Below are 13,891 nucleotides of genomic sequence, written 5' to 3' on the forward strand. Positions count from 1 at the left end.
AATAAAAATATATAATATTTACAAAGTATAAAAACTATATTGTTCAGTAGATATATAATTTGCATTAATAATAGAATCAAATATCATATTACTGAATACGTATTAAATGATATTTGAAGAATTAAATCTAATTTATCTTAATAAATGTCAATTTTCTTCTGCTAATTAAAATAAAAAAAAGAACTTCTTTGATTATTTCATAAGTACAATACAATAAATATGTAGAGTTTACAATACACTAAAACATAAAAAATTTATTCATTAACAGATATAGATGTGTCTTTGTTTACAAATGAAATTGAATTATGGGCAAAGTTAGAACATGAAACAGAATTGTTTAAAGATATGATCCAATCTTTAAGAATTCCTACAGAATTTCAGAACTTGGATTGGAAATCTTTAACTGCAACTTCAAATACAGCTATATGTATAATATGTCAAGGAATTGTGAAAACATTTATGAATTTACGACATGAAGGAATGTCTGAAGAAAATATAAAACACAAAATAATTAAATTATGTGTACTGTTAAATATTCAGACAGAAAAAGTTTGTAAAGGAGTTATTGAATTGAACTTAGTAAGTCATATTTAAATAAACTTATCAAAATATTTTGATAATTAGTATATAAATTATCATTTTTTTTATTTCTGTAGCCTGTCATTCTATATATAGTAGATTCCAAGCCAAACTTGACAGCTACCACAATTTGTGGTGTTGTACTAGAATCAAAATCTTGTCCTTTAAAGGATCCTGAATTTATTTGGAATATTGATATCAATAATAAACCTAATATAATAATTACTGAAAATGAAACACAAGAACAAATGAAAATTTTACAAATAACAGATCTTCATTACGATCCTCTTTATGAACCAAATGGTAATTCAAATTGTGGAGAACCAGTATGTTGTCGAAAAGGACAAAATAAAACTGGTATAACATCACTTGCTGGGTTTTGGGGAGACTATAAATCTTGCGATACTCCATGGCATGCAATTACTGATGCTTTAAAGCACATAAAAGATATACATCAGGTACTAATACTATAAGTAATTTATATCTTTTAATTTATAAAATTTAAACAATTATTAAGTATACATTTAATTATGATTCAAGAAATTTTATTTAAGAAATATATGATCTTAAATTTTTTAATTATATAGTTATTTATTTATATAAACATATTATTTATAGTTATATATATGAATTCTAGGATATAGATGTCATATATTTTACTGGTGATATAATAGACCATGGTGTATGGGAAACTTCAAAAGAAGGAAACATAGAAAGTCTTATAAAAATTTATAATTACATTAACAATGTTTTTAATGATACTATAATATATCCAATACTTGGAAATCATGAACCAAATCCTTTAAATCAGTAAGTTTAATAAAGTTTTACATACAATTTTTTCACAATGCATAAAGACTATTTTATAATATTAATATAGGTATTTCTATCAGTAAATTTAGTAAATGATTTTATATAAAAGATTATATAAACACTTAAAAATTTAACATTTCATAAAATTAATGGTTACTATTTTTGACAAATTTTGAAGCATTTTAACCATTTGTTAATAATCATTTCAATAAATTTTTATGATTTTATTTCTAATTTCTCTAAACAAAACAATTTAAACTCTTTATTTTTTCCTAGTTTAGAAAATTAATTTACAAAAATCAATTATAAACAAGATTCTATTTTATAGTTTCTTTTTAGGAGAATCCTTATTTGCGGATATTTGAAGAAGTATTATTACATTCCATAAAATTGTTCGTACAACATATTATTGGATCGATTTATAGATTTTCACATAAATATTGTGAAATTGATAGTACAAAAGTATTTTGGAATATTTAGACATATCAACTAATATTGATTTAATGATAATTTATAATTTTTTCTAATTATGTATAGATTTGCACCAAAAAGTATAACACAAAATAATTTAACAACAAATTGGCTTTATAAATTAATGGCAGATTTATGGATTGAATATGGCTGGTTACCAGAATCTACACGTTCTACTATACTTCAAGGAGGATATTATACTGTTAACTCAAAAAAAAAATTTAGAATCATAGCTTTGAATACTAATGTTTGTTACAGTTACAATTGGTATGTGAAATGAATACAAATTAGATATTGTAGTATTGTAATTTACCTTTCTTGTATTTCTTTTAATTATTTTTTATATTCAAGGTGGCTTTGGTATAGTCCAAAAGATCCTGATAATCAACTACAATGGCTTGTAAATACTCTTTTGGAAGCAGAGAAAAATAATGAATTCGTACATATTTTATCCCACATACCTGCCAATAGTAATAGCTGTTTAAGGACATGGAAACGAGAATATTTACGAATAATCAATAGATTCTCACATTTAATTAAAGCTGAATTTAATGGACACACTCATAATGATGAAATAGCAATATTTTATAATTCTAATAATGAAGCAAAAAATGTGGCCTGGAATGGTGGTAGTATAACAGCTTATTCAAAATTGAATCCAAATTATAAAATATATACAGTTAATTGTAGTAATTACGTAAGTTATTCTTTTTTTTTCTCCTTATAATATAATAAACAGTAAACTAAATTAAAGACATATAAGACTGATTGCAAACTTACCTCCACTTAATATAAAAATAATAGTAAAAATATCCAAAAATTTCTTTTTATAGGAAGTAACTGATTACCAAAATTGGATGTATGATCTTAGTCTTGCTAATAAGAATATCAATATAAGACCAACCTGGTATAAATCATATTCTTTTAAAACAGAATATGGTCTTTCAGATTTGTCTGTCAAATCTTTAAGCAATTGGTTATCTATAGCAATAAAGAATGAAACGTTATTAAACAAATATTACAAGTATGATGGAAATAAAATAATAATTGAATTATTAAATATTCTGGAATTATATTTTATTCATGAGCTTAATCATTTATTTTTTATTATAGGAACTTTTACAAGCAAGCAAAACCTTCTTTACAAGGCATTTGTAATTTAAACTGTAAGAAACAATATTTATGTCGTACAATTGTACATTTAGAATCCAAGTCATGTAATGATATTTTAGAAGGTTAAAGTTGTAAAATTTATGCTTAATAAATTAAACACGATTAAAATAAAGAATAATATTTTGTTTTATAGATTTAATTTATTTGTTATATAAATTGTATCTAGTTCAAATTTACAAATTTATTAGTAAGACCAACAAGCATCACTTGATATTTTACAGATCTACCCATTTTGCTATTGATCTATGAAAGAGTTTTTCTGATGGAATTTTATCAAATGCACTAATCTAAAAGCAAAAGAATCAAGTTATTATATGATATTTCATAATAAAACAAAAATACTATCATTACCTGTTTCCTAACATAAATTAGAAGTTTCTCTAAATGTTCAGGATTATTACATTCAGAGACAAAAAATCTTCTCCACAATGCACTAGCTAATACTTTGTCATCTGACATAATCCCTTCGTCATAACCAATTATAGCAGCATTAAATTGATATGATAATTTCATTACTTGTTCCCTTTTTACTTTTCCAGCAATTGGCTAATAAGAAATAAATGCAAATATTTTATATAATGAAATGATTAGCAAAAATTAAGTTTAATAAGATAAAAACAAAATTAGAAATATAAAACTTCAGTATAAATTACATAATTTATTAAATACTCACACCAAGTAAATCCATTCTTATAGTAACATCGTGCCACATAGCCTCAATAATATTTGTTATAACTAGTTTACCTTTTTCACCTTCAGCCATAAAGCGTACCATTAGCATCCAAACATGTAATTCTGTGATTAGGAACCAGGAATAAAATGTATCTGGCATATTAAAACCTATTAAATTAATTTCTCAAATTAATTTAAACTTAACTATAAAATAATTATTCAATTACTATGTTTGATTAAATTAATAAAAAATTAAGAACAATAACATACCTTTAAAAAATATTGAATAATTAAGTCTATCAGGAATATCATCATATAATATATATCCCAATGCACTTAATTGCTAAAATTCAAACAAATATAAGTAAATGTTTATACAAATATCTAATTAAATTAATAAAATTATAATTAATAATTTATTCAATCATAAAATTATACTACTTACATATTTCTTTTTGTAAAGCTCAAATCTATGTGATAATTTTAATGACCATCTTTTAAATATTCCACTTTTACTTGGTAGTTTAATTACATTCTCAGATCTATCTTTTATATGTGCATTTTTATAAAATTGACAAAATTGTGGTTTTATTAAAAACCCTATGCCACTTTTATTAGCAAACTTACATTCTGTGATAGATTTTGATGTCAACAACAATGGTATCTTTTACAAGAAAGAAGAATGTAATTAATCAGATATTAGAAATGTATAACAATAACTAAGTTGAAACTTATTGTCATTGATTTAAATAAAAATAAATAAATATCATAAAATCTATACTAGATCTATTAATTATAAACATAAGTATCATGAAAACAAAAATAAGAAAAATAAGCATTTACTAATCTTATACATATAAAAAGATAAAAGTTGTTAATAACCAAAATAAATATATATGTATATATATATAACAAATTTTAATTATTAATAACAATTTTTAAGTACTAGGTTACATTAAAATCTTTCTAATTTAAGTAAAAACATACCTTTTTAAGAGGTAACAGCCTCATACAATGCATCATTCTACCATATATATTTTAGCTATTGAACAAAATATAGAAAACATTTAATTTTATGTTTACCAAATAACAATACAAATTATAACCCTCTTCTTCTTTTCAAATATGAAGACATTTTTCTTGATAGTTAAGTATAAAAGGCGGGAAAGTTTAAAACTTTATAATGACATTTTTTACAATTTCAGAATTATCAATCATCGGAAATGTAATATATATTAAAAACTGTAAATAACTTGCTAGAATAAAAAAAACTTTTAATTTGTCAATATGTATATTACGACAATTGATAAATTTATTTTATATTGGATCTTTTTCTCATAATGCAATTATTACATATTTTTTAATTCAGCTTTTAATAAATTTTTGAATGTTAACACGTAATCATAGCGTAATTACAATACAAATATATAACTATATAGATATGTATTCATATTCTTTAAAGCTATGTAATAAATACTTAATCATAACTTAAGAATATTGTAGAAAATTTTTTATATAAATAAATAAAATAGAAAGCTTAAAATTAAAATTTGTGAAAATAAATTTTTTAAAATAATGTATAACGAATATATTTTTCTCACAGGTTTTGAGAGAAAATAAAATGTATAATTATATAACTGAACCATTACTGTTATAAACATTTCTATGTCATTTCTATGCCATTTGTCTATAACTGTATAACATTTCTATACTCCTATAAAACATTTTGAATCACTACTATTATAACCATATGTACACTACCTGAAAAAAATATTTATATATCATGCATAATCTACTTTAAATGGTTTGCTTAGATATTGTTCTTTCAAGAATATTGAAACGAACTTAGCTTAATGATAATATGTACTTCAGTTAGAATTAAATAAAGATTATTCAGTAATATTTGTAATATTTTTTTGTAACTTTAATTAGTAAAAATACAATATTGATATATTAAGTTGTTTTTAATAAATAAAAGTAATAAATGATATAGAATAAAATATTCCTTATCTTCTATAGATATTTATTTATCTCAGTATCAATATAACTAAATTATTTATATTAATTCTCTATTTTCCAACTAATATATATCTTAAATTATTATTATTTAAAACTGAATATTTCTACAAATGACACTTTAATTATTTCCATACATTTTCAATAAGATTAATGTCAAGGATATGATAAAATTTCTGAACTACGAAATATTATTTATCAACTATTTATTAATTAAATATGATCTGAAACAGTTCGTTATTTTGTACAAACTAGTAACAATGTAAATTATCAAATTTTTTGACAATCATTTTTAAATTATGTACATATATAATAAAGTGCAAATTTCCTAACCTATTTATAAATATCAAAATTATTTTTGTCTAGGAAAATTAGTTATTCTCAAAAGTTTAATATTTTGTTAAATAAATCAAATTTCTTTCGTAGCTATTGTTTCGAGTTATATTACAATCGTAGGAATACCGCCAAATAAATTTAGAGAATAAAATTTTGAACATTTTTTATTTAAATAATAATTGTCATTCGGTTTCGTTTTCGAGATATTTGCAAAAATTGTTGGTACAATTACATTAAACTCTATATATTATATTATATAATATATATATTATCTATAATAAGTCTTTCGTTTTTCTTGATCAACTTAACTGATATTTTAGAACACAAACTTATTCTTGATATTTTTTATGTTATTTATAATATACTAAATAATGAGATATTTTGTATTTATTATTTTACCAATTTCTCAAAATAGTTTTCCATATTTGTGAAAGTAATAAATAATAAGTTAATAATAAATTATATTTATTATTATATCTATATTTTTAATATTACTACAATATGTAATTGTTAAAATAAATCTTGCGATACTCCATGGCATGCAATTACTGATGCTTTAAAGCACATAAAAGATATACATCAGGTACTAATACTATAAGTAATTTATATCTTTTAATTTATAAAATTTAAACAATTATTAAGTATACATTTAATTATGATTCAAGAAATTTTATTTAAGAAATATATGATCTTAAATTTTTTAATTATATAGTTATTTATTTATATAAACATATTATTTATAGTTATATATATGAATTCTAGGATATAGATGTCATATATTTTACTGGTGATATAATAGACCATGGTGTATGGGAAACTTCAAAAGAAGGAAACATAGAAAGTCTTATAAAAATTTATAATTACATTAACAATGTTTTTAATGATACTATAATATATCCAATACTTGGAAATCATGAACCAAATCCTTTAAATCAGTAAGTTTAATAAAGTTTTACATACAATTTTTTCACAATGCATAAAGACTATTTTATAATATTAATATAGGTATTTCTATCAGTAAATTTAGTAAATGATTTTATATAAAAGATTATATAAACACTTAAAAATTTAACATTTCATAAAATTAATGGTTACTATTTTTGACAAATTTTGAAGCATTTTAACCATTTGTTAATAATCATTTCAATAAATTTTTATGATTTTATTTCTAATTTCTCTAAACAAAACAATTTAAACTCTTTATTTTTTCCTAGTTTAGAAAATTAATTTACAAAAATCAATTATAAACAAGATTCTATTTTATAGTTTCTTTTTAGGAGAATCCTTATTTGCGGATATTTGAAGAAGTATTATTACATTCCATAAAATTGTTCGTACAACATATTATTGGATCGATTTATAGATTTTCACATAAATATTGTGAAATTGATAGTACAAAAGTATTTTGGAATATTTAGACATATCAACTAATATTGATTTAATGATAATTTATAATTTTTTCTAATTATGTATAGATTTGCACCAAAAAGTATAACACAAAATAATTTAACAACAAATTGGCTTTATAAATTAATGGCAGATTTATGGATTGAATATGGCTGGTTACCAGAATCTACACGTTCTACTATACTTCAAGGAGGATATTATACTGTTAACTCAAAAAAAAAATTTAGAATCATAGCTTTGAATACTAATGTTTGTTACAGTTACAATTGGTATGTGAAATGAATACAAATTAGATATTGTAGTATTGTAATTTACCTTTCTTGTATTTCTTTTAATTATTTTTTATATTCAAGGTGGCTTTGGTATAGTCCAAAAGATCCTGATAATCAACTACAATGGCTTGTAAATACTCTTTTGGAAGCAGAGAAAAATAATGAATTCGTACATATTTTATCCCACATACCTGCCAATAGTAATAGCTGTTTAAGGACATGGAAACGAGAATATTTACGAATAATCAATAGATTCTCACATTTAATTAAAGCTGAATTTAATGGACACACTCATAATGATGAAATAGCAATATTTTATAATTCTAATAATGAAGCAAAAAATGTGGCCTGGAATGGTGGTAGTATAACAGCTTATTCAAAATTGAATCCAAATTATAAAATATATACAGTTAATTGTAGTAATTACGTAAGTTATTCTTTTTTTTTCTCCTTATAATATAATAAACAGTAAACTAAATTAAAGACATATAAGACTGATTGCAAACTTACCTCCACTTAATATAAAAATAATAGTAAAAATATCCAAAAATTTCTTTTTATAGGAAGTAACTGATTACCAAAATTGGATGTATGATCTTAGTCTTGCTAATAAGAATATCAATATAAGACCAACCTGGTATAAATCATATTCTTTTAAAACAGAATATGGTCTTTCAGATTTGTCTGTCAAATCTTTAAGCAATTGGTTATCTATAGCAATAAAGAATGAAACGTTATTAAACAAATATTACAAGTATGATGGAAATAAAATAATAATTGAATTATTAAATATTCTGGAATTATATTTTATTCATGAGCTTAATCATTTATTTTTTATTATAGGAACTTTTACAAGCAAGCAAAACCTTCTTTACAAGGCATTTGTAATTTAAACTGTAAGAAACAATATTTATGTCGTACAATTGTACATTTAGAATCCAAGTCATGTAATGATATTTTAGAAGGTTAAAGTTGTAAAATTTATGCTTAATAAATTAAACACGATTAAAATAAAGAATAATATTTTGTTTTATAGATTTAATTTATTTGTTATATAAATTGTATCTAGTTCAAATTTACAAATTTATTAGTAAGACCAACAAGCATCACTTGATATTTTACAGATCTACCCATTTTGCTATTGATCTATGAAAGAGTTTTTCTGATGGAATTTTATCAAATGCACTAATCTAAAAGCAAAAGAATCAAGTTATTATATGATATTTCATAATAAAACAAAAATACTATCATTACCTGTTTCCTAACATAAATTAGAAGTTTCTCTAAATGTTCAGGATTATTACATTCAGAGACAAAAAATCTTCTCCACAATGCACTAGCTAATACTTTGTCATCTGACATAATCCCTTCGTCATAACCAATTATAGCAGCATTAAATTGATATGATAATTTCATTACTTGTTCCCTTTTTACTTTTCCAGCAATTGGCTAATAAGAAATAAATGCAAATATTTTATATAATGAAATGATTAGCAAAAATTAAGTTTAATAAGATAAAAACAAAATTAGAAATATAAAACTTCAGTATAAATTACATAATTTATTAAATACTCACACCAAGTAAATCCATTCTTATAGTAACATCGTGCCACATAGCCTCAATAATATTTGTTATAACTAGTTTACCTTTTTCACCTTCAGCCATAAAGCGTACCATTAGCATCCAAACATGTAATTCTGTGATTAGGAACCAGGAATAAAATGTATCTGGCATATTAAAACCTATTAAATTAATTTCTCAAATTAATTTAAACTTAACTATAAAATAATTATTCAATTACTATGTTTGATTAAATTAATAAAAAATTAAGAACAATAACATACCTTTAAAAAATATTGAATAATTAAGTCTATCAGGAATATCATCATATAATATATATCCCAATGCACTTAATTGCTAAAATTCAAACAAATATAAGTAAATGTTTATACAAATATCTAATTAAATTAATAAAATTATAATTAATAATTTATTCAATCATAAAATTATACTACTTACATATTTCTTTTTGTAAAGCTCAAATCTATGTGATAATTTTAATGACCATCTTTTAAATATTCCACTTTTACTTGGTAGTTTAATTACATTCTCAGATCTATCTTTTATATGTGCATTTTTATAAAATTGACAAAATTGTGGTTTTATTAAAAACCCTATGCCACTTTTATTAGCAAACTTACATTCTGTGATAGATTTTGATGTCAACAACAATGGTATCTTTTACAAGAAAGAAGAATGTAATTAATCAGATATTAGAAATGTATAACAATAACTAAGTTGAAACTTATTGTCATTGATTTAAATAAAAATAAATAAATATCATTAAATCTATACTAGATCTATTAATTATAAACATAAGTATCATGAAAACAAAAATAAGAAAAATAAGCATTTACTAATCTTATACATATAAAAAGATAAAAGTTGTTAATAACCAAAATAAATATATATGTATATATATATAACAAATTTTAATTATTAATAACAATTTTTAAGTACTAGGTTACATTAAAATCTTTCTAATTTAAGTAAAAACATACCTTTTTAAGAGGTAACAGCCTCATACAATGCATCATTCTACCATATATATTTTAGCTATTGAACAAAATATAGAAAACATTTAATTTTATGTTTACCAAATAACAATACAAATTATAACCCTCTTCTTCTTTTCAAATATGAAGACATTTTTCTTGATAGTTAAGTATAAAAGGCGGGAAAGTTTAAAACTTTATAATGACATTTTTTACAATTTCAGAATTATCAATCATCGGAAATGTAATATATATTAAAAACTGTAAATAACTTGCTAGAATAAAAAAAACTTTTAATTTGTCAATATGTATATTACGACAATTGATAAATTTATTTTATATTGGATCTTTTTCTCATAATGCAATTATTACATATTTTTTAATTCAGCTTTTAATAAATTTTTGAATGTTAACACGTAATCATAGCGTAATTACAATACAAATATATAACTATATATATGTATATTCATATTCTTTAAAGCTATGTAATAAATACTTAATCATAAATTAAAAATATTGTAGAAAATTTTTTATATAAATAAATAAAATAGAAAGCTTAAAATTAAAATTTGTGAAAATAAATTTTTTAAAATAATGTATAACGAATATATTTTTCTCACAGGTTTTGAGAGAAAATAAAATGTATAATTATATAACTGAACCATTACTGTTATAAACATTTCTATGTCATTTCTATGCCATTTGTCTATAACTGTATAACATTTCTATACTCCTATAAAACATTTTGAATCACTACTATTATAACCATATGTACACTACCTGAAAAAAATATTTATATATCATGCATAATCTACTTTAAATGGTTTGCTTAGATATTGTTCTTTCAAGAATATTGAAACGAACTTAGCTTAATGATAATATGTACTTCAGTTAGAATTAAATAAAGATTATTCAGTAATATTTGTAATATTTTTTTGTAACTTTAATTAGTAAAAATACAATATTGATATATTAAGTTGTTTTTAATAAATAAAAGTAATAAATGATATAGAATAAAATATTCCTTATCTTCTATAGATATTTATTTATCTCAGTATCAATATAACTAAATTATTTATATTAATTCTCTATTTTCCAACTAATATATATCTTAAATTATTATTATTTAAAACTGAATATTTCTACAAATGACACTTTAATTATTTCCATACATTTTCAATAAGATTAATGTCAAGGATATGATAAAATTTCTGAACTACGAAATATTATTTATCAACTATTTATTAATTAAATATGATCTGAAACAGTTCGTTATTTTGTACAAACTAGTAACAATGTAAATTATCAAATTTTTTGACAATCATTTTTAAATTATGTACATATATAATAAAGTGCAAATTTCCTAACCTATTTATAAATATCAAAATTATTTTTGTCTAGGAAAATTAGTTATTCTCAAAAGTTTAATATTTTGTTAAATAAATCAAATTTCTTTCGTAGCTATTGTTTCGAGTTATATTACAATCGTAGGAATACCGCCAAATAAATTTAGAGAATAAAATTTTGAACATTTTTTATTTAAATAATAATTGTCATTCGGTTTCGTTTTCGAGATATTTGCAAAAATTGTTGGTACAATTACATTAAACTCTATATATTATATTATATAATATATATATTATCTATAATAAGTCTTTCGTTTTTCTTGATCAACTTAACTGATATTTTAGAACACAAACTTATTCTTGATATTTTTTATGTTATTTATAATATACTAAATAATGAGATATTTTGTATTTATTATTTTACCAATTTCTCAAAATAGTTTTCCATATTTGTGAAAGTAATAAATAATAAGTTAATAATAAATTATATTTATTATTATATCTATATTTTTAATATTACTACAATATGTAATTGTTAAATTTTGGTCCTAAAATTATGAATTAAAAACTCTAATTAAAAATTTTACTCTCTAGATTATTTACTTTTTAATAAAATACTTATAATCTCTGAATTAAGTTCATCTTGCCATGTTTGATTATTAAAATCTGTTGCTTAAATAGAGTTATTATTATGTATTTAAAAACAGGATGTGTGCATATATATATATATGCTTTTTTAGATGCCATAATTTGTTTGCCATAGTTTGTATATGAGAAAATTGATAAATTGCGTTATATTGAATTAGAAAATATAAAAAAATAAAGTATAATAAGTATTAATATATAAATAAAATAATTATGCATTATCAATGTTCAATTATTATTAAAAAAATTTTTAATTCGAAAAGTTTTATGTACAAAAACATTTATAAATTCTGTCAACTTATATAAATTCTGATTCAAATGAAACAAGTAAAATAAAATTTATACTTTTTTTATAAATTTTATGTTTATCTTACATTATTTTGCAAAGAAATAAGAAATTTAAAAATATACTTTGTGTAACTTGAAATATTAAATTTTTTATATATCAATTTCGATATATTATACAAACTAACATTAATATATTATATGTATGTATATATGTTTTTATTATTTGTTTCATAATGTTATAATTGTAAATAATAATATTATATTTAATTTTACAAGCAATGATTTACGCATGCGTTTTCACGTTTATTATATCCAAATTTTTAACTATGTAAAACATGGTGATTATGACAAAGGCAGCAACTGAACCTTACAAGTAAAATGTAAATTATACAAAAAAAGAATTGTAAAAATATATAAGAACTTCAAGATGTATTCGACAAAAACACCCTCTTTAAGAATTGATGAAGCTGATCTTAAATGTAAAAATGGTTGTGGATTTTATGGAAATGCCGAATGGAAAGGTTATTGTAGTAAATGTCATCGAGAGTATTTGCAAAAACAAAGATCGCAAACAGAGTGTAATGTTCATGGACAAGGATATGATTTGTATGTCTATTAATTTATTTATATTAATTTGATTATAATTTGAAAGATTTTTTAATTTCTAATAAATGATATGATTTATGTAAATGTAAAAATATTATAAAAACTATGTCATTTTCCAAAACATTTATTACAATGATTTCATTTTAATGCTAGTAACTAACATAAACTTAATTTTCATTTAATACATTGACTGCTAACTATAAATTACTTCATTGTTGGATATTTGGCCTGGGAAGCCTACTAAGAAGTTTATCTTATACTTAAGAAATATACTTTTTGTTCTTGTTACCTTCGATGAGTTTTCTTGTACCATATACAGTCCAGAAATCAAATATTAGTTAAAATCTAAGAAAAAAAAATGGTTCAAGTAACTTAATATTTTTGATCAGATTCATTGAATATATTTTGTTAATACAATATATAAAAATAATTCAAAATTATTAGACATTTAGACTTCTTTTTTATCAAATTTATTTTGTTTTAATATAAAATAATATTTATTTTCCTTCAAAAGCTGATAGTCTAAAATAGTTTTTAAATTTATAATTTGATATTTCATTTATGTAAAATTGAAACATTTTATATATTTATATATTTTTAATATTATTATTTCTATATTTTTCATAATATTATCAATATTTCAGTGCCTCTTCTAATAAAAGTGCACTTAATGCACATCAAAGATATGAAGAAAAGAAAGTGCAAGAGAAA

The 13,891-nt window shown here is 21.3% G+C and overlaps 5 protein-coding genes across 5 annotated transcripts in view; 3 read left to right on the top strand and 2 right to left on the bottom strand.

Annotated features, from left to right (window-relative positions):
• LOC108549138 (sphingomyelin phosphodiesterase 1) overlaps positions 1-3,103 on the top strand; it is a 4,754-nt gene extending 1,651 nt beyond the window's left edge. The window contains exons 4-8 of the mRNA XM_017902395.1: positions 1,217-1,389; positions 1,930-2,130; positions 2,215-2,560; positions 2,697-2,887; positions 2,977-3,103. Of these exons, the coding sequence (XP_017757884.1) occupies positions 1,217-1,389; positions 1,930-2,130; positions 2,215-2,560; positions 2,697-2,887; positions 2,977-3,103 (1,038 nt within the window). The remainder of the gene's footprint in view (positions 1-1,216; positions 1,390-1,929; positions 2,131-2,214; positions 2,561-2,696; positions 2,888-2,976) is intronic.
• Positions 3,104-3,251: 148 nt separating this feature from the next.
• On the bottom strand, positions 3,252-4,731 carry LOC108549201 (ubiquinol-cytochrome-c reductase complex assembly factor 1). Its single transcript, XM_017902482.1, has 6 exons — positions 4,696-4,731; positions 4,154-4,372; positions 3,979-4,051; positions 3,710-3,876; positions 3,388-3,582; positions 3,252-3,323 (listed from the first exon to the last, which is right to left on the bottom strand). Exons 1-6 carry the CDS (start codon positions 4,729-4,731, stop codon positions 3,252-3,254), a joined length of 762 nt encoding a protein of 253 aa, XP_017757971.1.
• A 1,852-nt stretch (positions 4,732-6,583) lies between these two features.
• LOC108549139 (sphingomyelin phosphodiesterase 1) lies at positions 6,584-8,709 on the top strand (the record flags this gene model as incomplete). Its single annotated transcript, XM_017902396.1, has 6 exons — positions 6,584-6,643; positions 6,823-6,995; positions 7,536-7,736; positions 7,821-8,166; positions 8,303-8,493; positions 8,583-8,709. Coding segments are annotated over 6 exons (1,098 nt in total), but the record flags the coding sequence as incomplete, so codon positions are not given.
• Positions 8,710-8,857: 148 nt separating this feature from the next.
• Positions 8,858-10,337, bottom strand: LOC108549204 (ubiquinol-cytochrome-c reductase complex assembly factor 1). Its single transcript, XM_017902485.1, has 6 exons — positions 10,302-10,337; positions 9,760-9,978; positions 9,585-9,657; positions 9,316-9,482; positions 8,994-9,188; positions 8,858-8,929 (listed from the first exon to the last, which is right to left on the bottom strand). The coding sequence occupies exons 1-6, from the start codon at positions 10,335-10,337 to the stop codon at positions 8,858-8,860; spliced, it is 762 nt and encodes a 253-aa protein (XP_017757974.1).
• A 2,616-nt stretch (positions 10,338-12,953) lies between these two features.
• The window catches only part of Rabex-5 (Rabaptin-5-associated exchange factor for Rab5), a 4,193-nt gene continuing 3,255 nt past the window's right edge, over positions 12,954-13,891 (top strand). The window contains exon 1 of the mRNA XM_017902459.1: positions 12,954-13,180. Coding sequence (XP_017757948.1) covers positions 13,002-13,180 — 179 coding nt within the window. The 5' untranslated portion in view covers positions 12,954-13,001. The remainder of the gene's footprint in view (positions 13,181-13,891) is intronic.

The sequence above is a fragment of the Eufriesea mexicana genome, unplaced genomic scaffold (genome assembly GCF_001483705.2).
Source record: "Eufriesea mexicana isolate 0111107269 unplaced genomic scaffold, ASM148370v2 scaffold1824, whole genome shotgun sequence".
Lineage (NCBI taxonomy): Eukaryota > Metazoa > Arthropoda > Insecta > Hymenoptera > Apidae > Eufriesea > Eufriesea mexicana.